This window comes from Pagrus major, chromosome 7 (assembly GCF_040436345.1).
Source record: "Pagrus major chromosome 7, Pma_NU_1.0".
In the NCBI taxonomy this organism is placed as follows: domain Eukaryota; kingdom Metazoa; phylum Chordata; class Actinopteri; order Spariformes; family Sparidae; genus Pagrus; species Pagrus major.
In genome coordinates this window covers 5,268,663-5,281,176 of record NC_133221.1, presented here as the reverse complement: position 1 = coordinate 5,281,176, position 12,514 = coordinate 5,268,663, and the positions used below count along the sequence as shown (strand labels likewise).

General features: G+C 42.9%; 1 protein-coding gene across 1 annotated transcript in view; it reads right to left on the bottom strand.

The window, feature by feature from the left end:
- plxna2 (plexin A2) overlaps window positions 1-12,514 on the bottom strand; it is a 196,881-nt gene that overhangs the window by 46,450 nt on the left and 137,917 nt on the right. Inside the window, exons 15-18 of the mRNA XM_073470197.1 lie at window positions 11,464-11,600; window positions 9,585-9,752; window positions 7,505-7,598; window positions 221-460 (exon numbers count right to left, since the gene is read on the bottom strand). Coding sequence (XP_073326298.1) covers window positions 221-460; window positions 7,505-7,598; window positions 9,585-9,752; window positions 11,464-11,600 — 639 coding nt within the window. The remainder of the gene's footprint in view (window positions 1-220; window positions 461-7,504; window positions 7,599-9,584; window positions 9,753-11,463; window positions 11,601-12,514) is intronic.

Sequence of the window (12,514 nt, the reverse complement as noted above, 5' to 3'; positions counted from 1 at the left end):
AGATTTCAGTTTGTTTCATGTATTAATGTGAGGAAGGTCACATCAGATCTCTGTGGAGCGATCAGCAGGCTATTTTAATTTTTAAAAAAGCTGCTTTTTTTGGTCTCTTCAGCAGAGCAGAAACAGCTGATCAGTCCTGTGAGTTACATGTTCGCTGAGGGAGTTGTAACAAAGTAAAGTAAATGTTCTTTACTTGCGTACTAATCTGTATTTCCTGTACCTTGAGAATGATGGGTGAGCCTGGTTTCTGCTCCAGGACCCCAGAGGTGCTGAGGGGCTCAAAGTAAGGGTTTGGGTAGTAGAGGAGGTTGGTGTTGTTGTAGACCAGCAGCGCCTGGACGTTGTTGAAGATGAACCCGAACTCGTCGGCGTGCTTCACCGTGTCCAAACCCGGGTGGTACTCTGCCATCAGGGAGGGAGCGAAGCAGCTCATGCTCGTGGTGTTCAACACTTTACACACCTGGGGAGAACAAACAGGATAAAACATCAGGGGAGAAAATCCACTTTTTGAGATGCTATTGGGGACGTGCTGCACTCTGCGATCATGCACAGCCTGAGCACCCTGAAATGAAACAAGATATGTGATTCAGTCATCCAGGATAAACACAGACAGTTCAGCACAGCTTAGCTGTTTGGTTTTCTTTTTCCCTGTCTCGGAAAAATAAAACACAACAAAACGCCAAAGTTTTTTCTCTTGTAAAGCCCTCTGTTTGTTATAGCCTACAGTGTGATCTAAACTGAAACACATTGGTATCAACATGAACCCTGCAGGAGGCTGTGCAGTCTAATAATTGGCATATAAAATCCTCATTCTTCTCAGTGAAAAGGATTTATTGTGTGTCATTAAATCCATCTCTATTGGAAAGGAAGCCTCCATAAAATCGAAATAAATTGCTGCTACTGCTTCCCTGAAAAACACTGGAGGACAACAACCACAAAGGATGGAGGCAATGCTCCTCTATCTCCTCAGGTAGAGGTTGAGCTATGGCTCTTTTATTACTTCTCTCCAGTTTTCCCAGATGAGAGACCTGTCTTCCATCCATCCTCCCCGGCTTGGCTTTAGAGGGAAAGGGAGAGAGGATTGATTGCTGCACAGCACTCTGCTCAGAGAGGTTTTTATCTCCGTTCACTCCCTCCCAGCTCTCTCTCTGGGGAAGAAACTTAATTAGAGGTAAATATCATCAAAGCTGGTGAACGCTAGCGACTACCACACCTCCTACCTGTTGTCTGCTTTCTCGGGGAGCAAGCCAAGGAGATCGATGCAAACTCATTCTGCGGAGGCTACACCAATTGTGTTTTGCCAGCATGGTGCAAGGTGAGTTGCGGGAGTGTGACTGCAGAGGTGGAAGGAGGGTCTGGTCTCTTTATTTACTTTTCTCTTGGATGTAGACTACAGAGTGTTTGTATGTTTTCAGCACGTAGAGCACTGAAACTAAATGTGAAAAGATATAACGATTCAAGAACTTGGGAAAACTGTGTTTGTGTGTGACTTTAGGCTGTAACTAGCAATTATTTTAATCGTCTATTAAATCTGTTGATTATCATTTTCTTAATTAATGTTAATTGTTTGGCCTATTTAAGGTCCAGCATGTAGGATTTAGTGGCGGAAATGAAATATAATACCTGTAAAAAAGTTCTCATCAGTGTATAATCACCTGAAACTAAGAACAGTTGTGTCTTTGTTCCCTCAGGATGAGATTTTTTGTATCTAGAGATGGAGCAGGTCGTCTTTCACGGAGTGGGCGGCGTAGCCAAGAAAGGATGTAGCAAACGCCAGCTCCAGAGAGGGACTGTCACGTTTTTTAGTAAGGGAGGAGTGAGATGAGTGGTGTTCAGTTAGCTGCAAATGCACAACTTGATGCCACTAATTAAAATAAAATAACTTCCAATTTTCCTAGAGTCAAAGGTGATTTTTTTAAGTGTTTGTCTCTGTTTGTTTTTGTGGTGGTTATAAATATCTTCCCTCTATGATAGATATTCTTGTGTAGTGTATTTTTGCTGTGTTATTGCTATTTTTCCTACTGTATATAGGGACTTCCCTCTATGATATAGTCTTAAATCTGTGTGCGTATATTAGTGAATTGTTGTTATTATTTCAGTGGGAGACTGTTAGGTGTCATCTCACAAATGTTCATCAGTTACTACATCTTTAGGGACAATGTGCAAAATTATTTGTGTAAGTGTACAGTATGTATATGCAAATATTTTTGTACTTTTGCATTTTACTCATCACAGACTCACCGCTCATGTGACTGTTCTCGTGCGTACATTAGCTGTGCGTTGTGTAGTGGTGCATTAAATCAGCGGATATTGGAGCCCTGCGGTGAGCAAGCTGCTTTTTGTTTCTTGTTTTGACTGACCAAACCCAAAATATGACGCATGCAATCATACAAAGTAGAGAAAAGCAGAAAATCCTCACATTTTCAGAAGCTAAAAACAAGGACATGTTTGGTATTTTTATGTGAAAAATGACCAAATGAAATAATTGATTCGACCAAAATAGTTGGCGGTTCATTTTCTGTCGATCGATTAAATCAGACTAATTGCATCAGCTCTACATGGCATGGCTTTTTAGTGAAATCAGGTCTTATAGATGACAGAAATGTGAGAAACATATCGAGAGATCAAAACTGCAGCAGCACTTGTTACTGGAGGTCTGACCTCTTTAGACTTCCCTTCTGTATGTACCTTTGAAGAAGGTGAAGCTGTGCTATACGTCCCTACTCTGCTTCCTACAGAAACATAAACAGCAAAGCACTTCTAGCAGTCTGCAGCTGCTCTACAAGCCTCGATGCTCCGTAGTAGCTTTTCCCTGGTCTTGTGACATTTTTTCTTTAGTATTCACACTCTACACGCTGCAGTAGCAGTGCATGAGAAGAGCGAGAAGATAAGTCCTTTTAAAAATAGATAGCAAGAGCAAGATAGGACTCCTGACATACTTTTTGCCGAGTTTTTAGGTTGTGTATATGCATGGGCGTCACTTGACTGGAAGCCAGAGGTGACGAACAGACTTTGAAGAGCGTTGTTCTAAAGTTATAAAAGCCATGAAGAAAATAAGTAGTAAAACAATATGTGATAACATTGTTGTTCACAGTACAACACTGACTTAATACTTTCTAGAAAATATAGTGAATTACTAATGAATGAATTCACTTGTTCTTGTTACTGTATATATATACAGCAGCTGCAGCAAGAATAAATCACATTAATTTAATTTTACCCGCTATGTTCTCGAGCTCATTCTGAGAAATAGAAGGTTTAATGGATAAAAGAGTTCAAGTAAAGTCAGACACGGGGCTACTTCCTCACTGTTGGCATGGCGACATGTTATATAGACAGGCCCAGATGCTCCGGCAAGCGTCCTCGTGACAGTCACGTTGGAACGACGAGGCATTTGCAAGTCAACTACGGCTCTGACTACCATCTGCTCTGCCTGAGATGGATACTGTGAGGGTTTTTTTTTTTTTCCTACACACTGTCCTCACTTTATCTCGTCTTACTCCTTCTCTCTCGTTTTTTTCTTCTTCTTAAATAAATCCGTTCCTTCGCTGAATCCTGTCAGTACAGAAAACTGCTGCTATCATGTCGGATGTTTTTCAGGAGCCGCGGCAGTGAGTGTGACGTGTGTAAATCCAAGGCGACGAGTGAGTAAACAGTGACGGGTAAATGGGGCGTTGTGGGATTTGATAAAGGGAATGGGGGGTATCTGGGTTCCTCTGTGGGCGGGGCAATAAACGGTCTTTCAAATAACACTTTTGCATGGCTTCTGCCTTCCAATAGATGTATATTAAGTACTACTTTATTAACGTACACTGCTTTCTTTTTACACTACAAAGGATTTACGAGGATTACAGGATTTCCAAACGCTCTACTGAATCGAAAGATTATTTTCTACCACTCCGTCTCAGCAGAACGTTACAATATACAGTCGTGACATTACACAACTGCTTGTATTTCTGCTCTCCATCTCCAGCTCATCACAATGAAAACAAATTTCCTGCGTATTGCCAAAAAACAGAGTATATACAACAACAGTACATCAAGTCCTTTAGGCCATGTGGGGGAAAGAAAGCTACACATTGTTCAGCATTGATAAAGTGAATCGAGGTCAACACATAGAGAAAATAATTGGAATCTTGGCCTCATCTGTCTTCTTTCTCTACTGCTGGACAGAGCCGGGGTGTTTTAAGGCAGTAACACTCCAGCCCCTCTGGCTGAATACATTACCATGATCTACTGTGCTGCTACAGCCCACTCAACCATTCAAAGGTCTCTGGCCAGGAAAGCAGCGAGAGAGAAGCCAGAGTGAGAGAGGAATAAAGGATAAGATGGACTGGCTGTGGAGATGTGCGTAGGAGAAAATGCAAAAGGGTCACCGAGTCAAAGGTCATCCCGAGGCTAACATTGGATAGCTAGTCACTGGCACTTCCTGTACTCTGTTACTCCTACACTGTGTCTATTTTCCTGCCTCCCTGCCTGCTCGCTGGTCCAACTAACTTCTAATACTGGTGTTAATTCTAACTTCAGCTCCGATCCGCCCATACAGGAATCTGCGTGTGGCATTTAAAGATCGTGCAAAGCCTGAACCAGTGGTTTTGTGTGCCACGCTGGGAGGGGAGATATCATCTCCTGTACGTCTTGTGATGAGGGTGTGACTAATTTCCAAACATCTTCTGTAAAGCACCGTCTTAACAAGTGGCTCTTCTGCTTTTAAAGTCAGTACAAAAGCCACACAACAGAGATGTCAAAGAGGAAACAGTAGTAGCCCTCCAGACTGTGGACACTCAAGACGCGGTGATGATTTAATGAGGCACTCGTGACGCTGACGCTGTTGAGATGTCTGGCATTGGAAGAAACATGCATACAGCTGAGAATACAAAATCAATATAAGCATGTAAACTGTAAGTTCTGAGCATCCATTGTCATTGCCCTTTAGTGATGATGCGCGCCTCTACTCCTCAGTGTACAAGACAATCAGCCTGATTGGCCTCGATGTGATAGGAGCCCGGCACACCCATGCTGAACATTTTCATTCATCATCAAGCAGCTGCAAATGCACCCGATGTGACACTCAGTCCAGACGTGTTAAGTGTGGCAAATACGGGGCGAGATGAAATCTTTCTGGGACAGGGAAATGTTCTGGAGCTGGGGAAAATAACCCTTTTAGCTTTAATCAAGATTATGATAAATGTTTCAGTCGTGAATCCGGTGACAGATACAGAGCATTTCACAAAGAAAATTGTCCTTTTTTTCCCTCCCTCTCTCTCCCGGTTTCTTTGTGAATCCGTGCAGGTGACACAAGGGAGGGAGAGAAGAGAGGCAATTTAGTGGGAGACAGGTGATCATTTGAAGGCTGCCTGACAGACAGCAGCTCTTATTGCTATAGGCTGCTCTGCTGTTTGCCTTCCTCCAGCGACAAAAGGGGAAGGGGATAGAGAGAGGGGGGGGAGATGGGATGAAGGATGGGTAATTGTAACCTTAGCATTTAATAGAAATTCATTCTCTGTGGCTGTGGGGCCAATCAAGACGGTGACACTGGCTTCTTTTTTGCGAGGCGCTAGGTGGGGAGTTGGAAGAGACGAGGCACGCTGAAGATGAACAACTCTCTTTCAAAAGCCTCGGCAACTGACAAATCAGACAGCACGGCACCCACACACATGAGTCAAATCCCATTTTGCCAGGTCTCCAGGAGTCTCTCACTATGTTTTTTCTCTTCTATAAACATAAAAACAGCACAGATCTGTCTTTTACTTGTAATTACCAGGGTTTCATAACTCACAAAGGTCTTTTAGGGAAAAGGTGTCCTTATGTGAGGATACATTGCGGCACGGAAAGCCCATGGCGGAGTTATGATTTTAGTAAAGGAGCTCGAACTAAGCAATTCAGACACTTAGGGCCAATTTTAGATTAAAAATGTCAGGGATGGGAGGATGAGGGGAGGAGGCATTTGGGGACAAATCTGTGCAGATCTCTACAAGTCAGATGAGGCATGAGATATAGTTTGTCACAACTTAAGGGCTGCACGATATGGTGAAAAAAAATAAATAAATCAGATTGCGATTATTTTGACAGATGTTAAGACTGAAATATCGTATGATTCCAGTTAGTGGAAATAATCAAATTTCAAATTCAAGACCTACTGATATCACAAGGATATGTAATTTGTCGGAGGCTGCAACACACAAACGTGTTTTATACATTTGGAGAACAAAATGTGTAGGTCAGGACAACGCTGTGGCACGACATTATAATTCTGTTTTGTCACATTTGACCGTTATCGAAAAATGGCAGGTTCTGCGATTTGGATATTGCACTTGGCCATATTGTCATTTGGATAGTATTTAGATTAACTGTGAAGTCCTGACTTTAACTTTTACCAGTAATATTTTAACACAATATCTTTAATTCAAGTATGACTTTTGGTTACTTTTGACAATGCTGCCAATATGCTACTAATATACATGCTAATAAGCAACTAGTTAATGGTAACCATCTGTTCTCAAGTGTTACCAAAATAGGAATATTTTTTGACTCTGCTCCAAAAGTAGTTATAATTTTGTGCAATACTGCATAGTGTTACCTCTTCAGACACATTATTTGCTTTGCATGAAGGGATCACAAAAAAAAAAGCAACAACTATTGTGTTACAGCATGTTTTTGTGTTGTGTTAGTACAGTATGCACCAGGCAGAGAGCACTTCTCTTTCACCTGCCCTCACTCTCTATTCAACCGGCTCCCCTTTAGTCCGCTCGTCTGATCTCCCTACCGTTCTCCAGACCACGGAGAGGAAATCCCATCCTTTTAATTAAACAAGGAGCCCCAGGACATGGGCTCAAATGCAATTTGTAACGATTTCCCACAGCCAAGACTTTGATTATACAAGGGCTCTTTATGCTGACCAAAGACTTCTGACCACAGTTAATCCTCTATTGAAACCCATTAGGAGCCTCCTTGCCCCCGATCATGCACACCTCTGACATTCCCCCCACTGACCCGCCCACACCACCTTCTCTCAAACTCTGCTGTTCTCCAGCCTGCTCTGCAAAAAAACAAAAAAATCTGCATATGCAGTAGTTCGAAAACCTTATTCTTCCTCAAACAAGTGAGAATTCTGTTCAGGATGACTGGTGTGACATTAAAACACAACAGAGCTTAGCAGGCAGGGGGGGGTGGGATGTGAAGCTGAGATTTAGCCTCAAGAAAATTTAGGGTAAACTCTTAATTAAACACTGCATGCAGACCACTCTCACTACCGGCTGCATAATTCAGATGCTCGTTGAAGTGCTTGAGACGACTGGGTTCAAGCAGGAAGCGTAGAAAGCTGGAGGGGCTGTTAGGAGGAGATAGTACTCTTTATACCCAAGCTAAACATCACTTAGCTTGCTTGTATAGCAGTGTTTGGCGAGTCAAGCAGGACCTAGTTAGTGTACATTTTGCAGAACGTGTATTCAGGGAGCACATACAGTACCAACTCTACGGTTGAGACAGTATAGGAGGTTCTTACGTTGACTGATTCGTGGCCGGCGTATTTGACTCGGATCCTGGGCTCCTGAACCACGTCCAGATTGGTCCCCGTCACCATCAGGGGGGTGTGGCCACTGAGGAAAAAACACAATTTATTCCACAGGTTGAAATACTCATGTTCATCAGACACCTTGTCATTTCTCTGTCTTATCTTTTTTTTTAATTCAGAGATAGAATAAGAGAAAACAGTCGAAACAAGAAGAGAAATAAAGTGAGAGAAGAGAAACAGAGGAATTCAAAGAGTTTTAGACTAGACTTTCTCGCCCCGATGTACCTCTCTAGAATATTCACCATCAGTCGAAAATAAGCGCATCAAACTGGCTTTCATCCTTGGTTTCTTTGGGGAGATAATAGCCTTTGGAGTGGAGGATGATTAAAGATGCTTTTTAACTGACTTCACTTGCTGTAATCAACTAGTGCAGATTCGGGTTTGAAATACCAAGGTAGCTCAAGCATATAGGGATGCAGTGGTGGTCCTGGGCTGCTTCATAACACAGCAGCACAAACAAAAGCACACACAAACAAAGCACGAGCGAAGCTGCTGGATGTGCGGCTCCCCCTGCAGCTGTTTGGGTTGTTGTTGATGTTTGTTGTTTTTGTTGTTGCGCTCGTCAGTGTGGCGTGATAAATAAAGATGCCAGGCAGGAGTTGTTGCAATGATGAATGTCAGATGGGCCTGTGCTGAGGCTGTGGGCTCACTGTAAGAGCATGAGTTACTGTAGCTGGACCTGTCTATAGGCTCATCAAATTAGACTGTCAGCTACCGTGTAGGTCGGTCTATCTGTGTACTATCACAAGTGGGTGATCGATCACATGTGACAATGTTTTACATACATAAAAAGAACTAACATAATGTATAACATTTGCCGAATTTACAAGAAAGCCCAAATTATTAGGACTTTGTCGTAGACAGCGCCTCACAAAGCTTAGAAATGTTCTCCTGACTCACAAACTCACAAAATTAAGTGTTTTTTTAAGGGAGGCTGGCTACTTTCGCCAAGTGCAACAAAGACCTAGCCTATATTGATTTACTGTTTACTGTATTTGTAAAATCTGACATAATGTTGTCCGTCTATCCATCCATCCGTTCATCCATCCATGAGCCTGTTTACACCTGGCATCAACATGCCTCGTCTGGTGATCGATTACAAGCGGGTTATCACAGATGGATGAAAATCACAAGTGACAATGTTTAGACGGATAGAAAGGAAATAATAATGTATAACATGTGCCGAATTTACAAGAAGGCCCAAATAATTAAGAATTTGTCATAGGCAGCACTTCACAAAATTAATTAGGTTACGTCTAACTCAAGAACTCACAAAATTGAGTGCTTTTTAAAGGGAGTCTGGGGACTATCTCCACAGGCTACAAAGACGTAGCCTGTATCGGTTACTGTTGCTGTATTTGTAAGGTTTGACATGTTGTCTGTCTGTCTGTGATGTCTATACATCTACATCTATCTATTCATCCTACATACAAAAAAAGCAAAAAAGCCAAGACATCTGACCAATATGATTCCCTTCCCTTTCCTCTCTCTCTCTTCATTTCCCCCCTCTATTCCCTCTGTGCCGTCACTCTTCTGTTGCAGTGTCCCTTACACTCCGTCTCTAAGCCCGAGCCATCTGCTGTGGACTCGCACCTCTGATAGCACATTGTTCTCCAAAGCCTCCATTTCATCTTCATCCCTCTCTTGTTTTTAATTAGTAGTGTACAGTGCATGTGTATCTATCTGCCAAAGAAACTCAACAGATGGATCAACGCTGAATTCGATAGGAGAATATCAGGTCTTAACGGTGCCCATGCTCTCCAATCTGCACACTGTGGCACTTCTATCAGATCCAGACTAACTGGAAGGGAACCGAACAGTAATTGAAAGTGCAATATTGACTGCTGTCTGCTTACTTCCACTGGTCTGGACCGGCTGGGTCTAAAGCTTTGGATGAGGGGGAGGAAATCCTTCATTTGGGTGATGAAAGCTCAGAATTGGTTGGTGAGGATGTGGATAAAAATAACATTTACAGTCTGTTGAGTATATATGGTGTACACAGTGACTTTACCTTGCAATGCTCCAGTCTGGTTCAATCCGCTGGACAGTGGGGTCCTCTATGTACTCGAAGGTGAGGCTCTCCCTGATTTGGGCGTGGTCCACACTCACGCTGATCTGCACTGGGCCAAGCCCGGACAGGGAGGGGGCGGAGTAGCACACTATCTCCGTCATGGTCCGCCTACAAGAGACGCATCATAAGATTTATTTAAATCTGTATCAAGGCACTCGATAACGTGCATAAAGTGACATCATCTGGACTGTCGTGGAAAACCCAACCCAAGTCCTTCACAAAGAAATCTACAGTCCAGCAGCATTAAACAACTCAAACAAATAGTAATTTATTCCATCACGTTAAAATCCACTCCAGGACCATAATTACAACTTTTGAAGAATCACTGAAGTCAGCATCCAGAGCAAGCAGTTACCTGGGTTCGTGTCCACTTTGGAACATATTATCATGCTATTCGCGTATTATTTTTTGCATTTTGTACTACCAGCCCTGTTCTGTAATTATCTGAGACAGAAGATGGCAAAAAAAACAACAAAACCTTTCATCCTCTGCCAAGAATAAATAACAGCTCTAATTACTGTGTGGAAGACATTTGTAATAGAAACATGGAACATTTTTCAGAGTTTTTCAGGCTTTTCTAAAACTTATGATCTCGCTGATCTGGCCACACGAACACACACACGTGCAAATGAGCCAAGCAGCACCTCCGCCACTGTCATCTTCGCTCCTGTGCGTTCCCCCTCCTTCTCCATCACCTCCCTGTTCTACCTGCCCACCCCCCTGAATCAGTCCCAATTCATTAGCAGAAGGAGAGCTCGTGGTAGAACGGTCCACCCATCCTCCACTCCCTCCCATGCCGGGAATACAGTGGAGAAACACAAACCAGTAATTAGCCCCATATCTCATTAAAGCTGGCTTGACTCCTCAACCTTACAACATCGTAGTCATGGATGGGTGGAGTGAGATGGAAGGAAACTGTGAGAGTGAGAGACAAGAGAATAAAAAAAAAATAGGGGGAGCGAGAACAGATGAACAAATTGATAGAAAGATATGGTGAGACAGAGGGGGGTGGATGAAAAAGAAGAGAGATCCATAGGAGCACCAGGTTTTTCCAGAAGCTATTATTACAGGGTTTGATGCAGTAGGTCATCAAAACCTTATTAAGATTTACATAAGTTTCTGACAGGGAGAGGGAGAGAGAGGCTTTCCCCTGGGGGATTTCTCAGTAATATCAAGCAGGAAAAAAAATACAAGAAAGCGGTGAAATATAGCGGCTTATTTAATGGGAATAATCCACATCATCTCAGGAACAAGAGCTCTTGTTTTTGTTCTTTTCCCATTCGCTCACAGCATGCCCTATATCTAATGTTCTCTGACAGTGATGTATGTAGCAACTCAGAAAAGTTAAAGAAACACTGAGTCAAAGAACTGTGCTGCCATCTGTGGATATTAAAGACATAAATGCAAATGCAAAAAAAAAAGTTACACACAGAAATATTAGACGAGCGTGACAGAAAACAAAGACAAATGGGCTGCATTTGTACTGTTCCTGTTTTTTCTTTTACTATTTGATACTTTTTTAATCACTTAATAAAGGTGACTACTGTCAACATTAACAGTGAGTGGGTTTGTTTCACCTCCTCACATCCACATTACGGTTTTAATGTTAACCTGTAAAACTGTGAGATTTAAACTTGTGTCTTTCATTTACACTTCAGGTTTACGCCTCATCTTAATGTGCAATAAAAAGCCTTTCTCCATGAATAGCCTCTGTTAAACAAAAGCCGATCATTCAGGCGTTTTTTAAGCTAATTAAACTTTATAGGCTGCTAATAGCACTTTTATGGTATAAAATGGGCGCAAGAGGAGAAAGTCTCACCCAAAGAACTCGCACGTCTGGTTTCCAAACTGAACGTTGACGCTGCTGCCGGCACCGAGGTTTTCTCCCATTATGGTCACTTTCGTGCCCCCGGACTCTGGACCTCGGCTGGGGGACAGACCTGTGACTGAGGGAGTCTGCAAAACAGAGAGTAAGAAAGGTTAATAGAGACTGTGAGAGCACTGAAGGAGCAGAGAGAAAGGACAAACCAAAAGGCAGACAAAAAGGTGGGTGTTTTCAAAGATAAAAAAGGCCAGCAACTTTGGGGAACCTCTTGAAACCTTCATGTATTATCAAAGATCCCCTGCAAATTACAGTTATTCATATTGCCAGGCCGATGGCAGTGGAGTGCAGCGCTAGTGGAGAGAAAAGAGGATAAAACCAGGAGCTCTTAGAGTCCCTGAGAGATCCTCCTCCTGTGTGTCGTGCATTGCCGGGGTTGTGTCTGAGTGAAGCTTTTTAAAGACAGTCTGAAAATAACTAGTGTTTACAGCTGCAGGCAGCTAGCCCGCCATCACACAGACAGATGGAGAAATATCCGAGCAGACAGCCCGTCATACAGAAAAAAACACGCGTGCAGCAGCGCGCACACACACACCACCTCTGTGTGCACAAACATAAAACAACGATTTAAAAACAACTAAATGCACACGCTGTCCTTTACGCTGCCACTTAGCCCAGCGCTCATGTACTGCGGGCTGAAAAAGACGGTCACAGAGGGAGTGTGTCTCATCAGGAAAATTGAAGAAGGCTGCTCTGGCTGTTTTTCTTTTTTGGTGGTCTGCAGTACAAGCGAATAGCAGTACCACTTCTAGGATCTGTGAGATATTCTTCGAGAAATTCCACTTGCTTCCCAGACCGGCAGCTGTAACGCGGGAGAGGAAAAAGTAGCCGAGGAATTTACCACACAGCCAAGAGCATCACACTGATGAAACTCAGCTAGGTGTGACTACCAGGAGGCAGGCTAAAGCAGGTAGTCTGAAAACAACAGTAGTAATTACCGGCTGCTGTTAATTGTTAAGGGAGTGCTAATTGTGAAGGTGTGATGGAG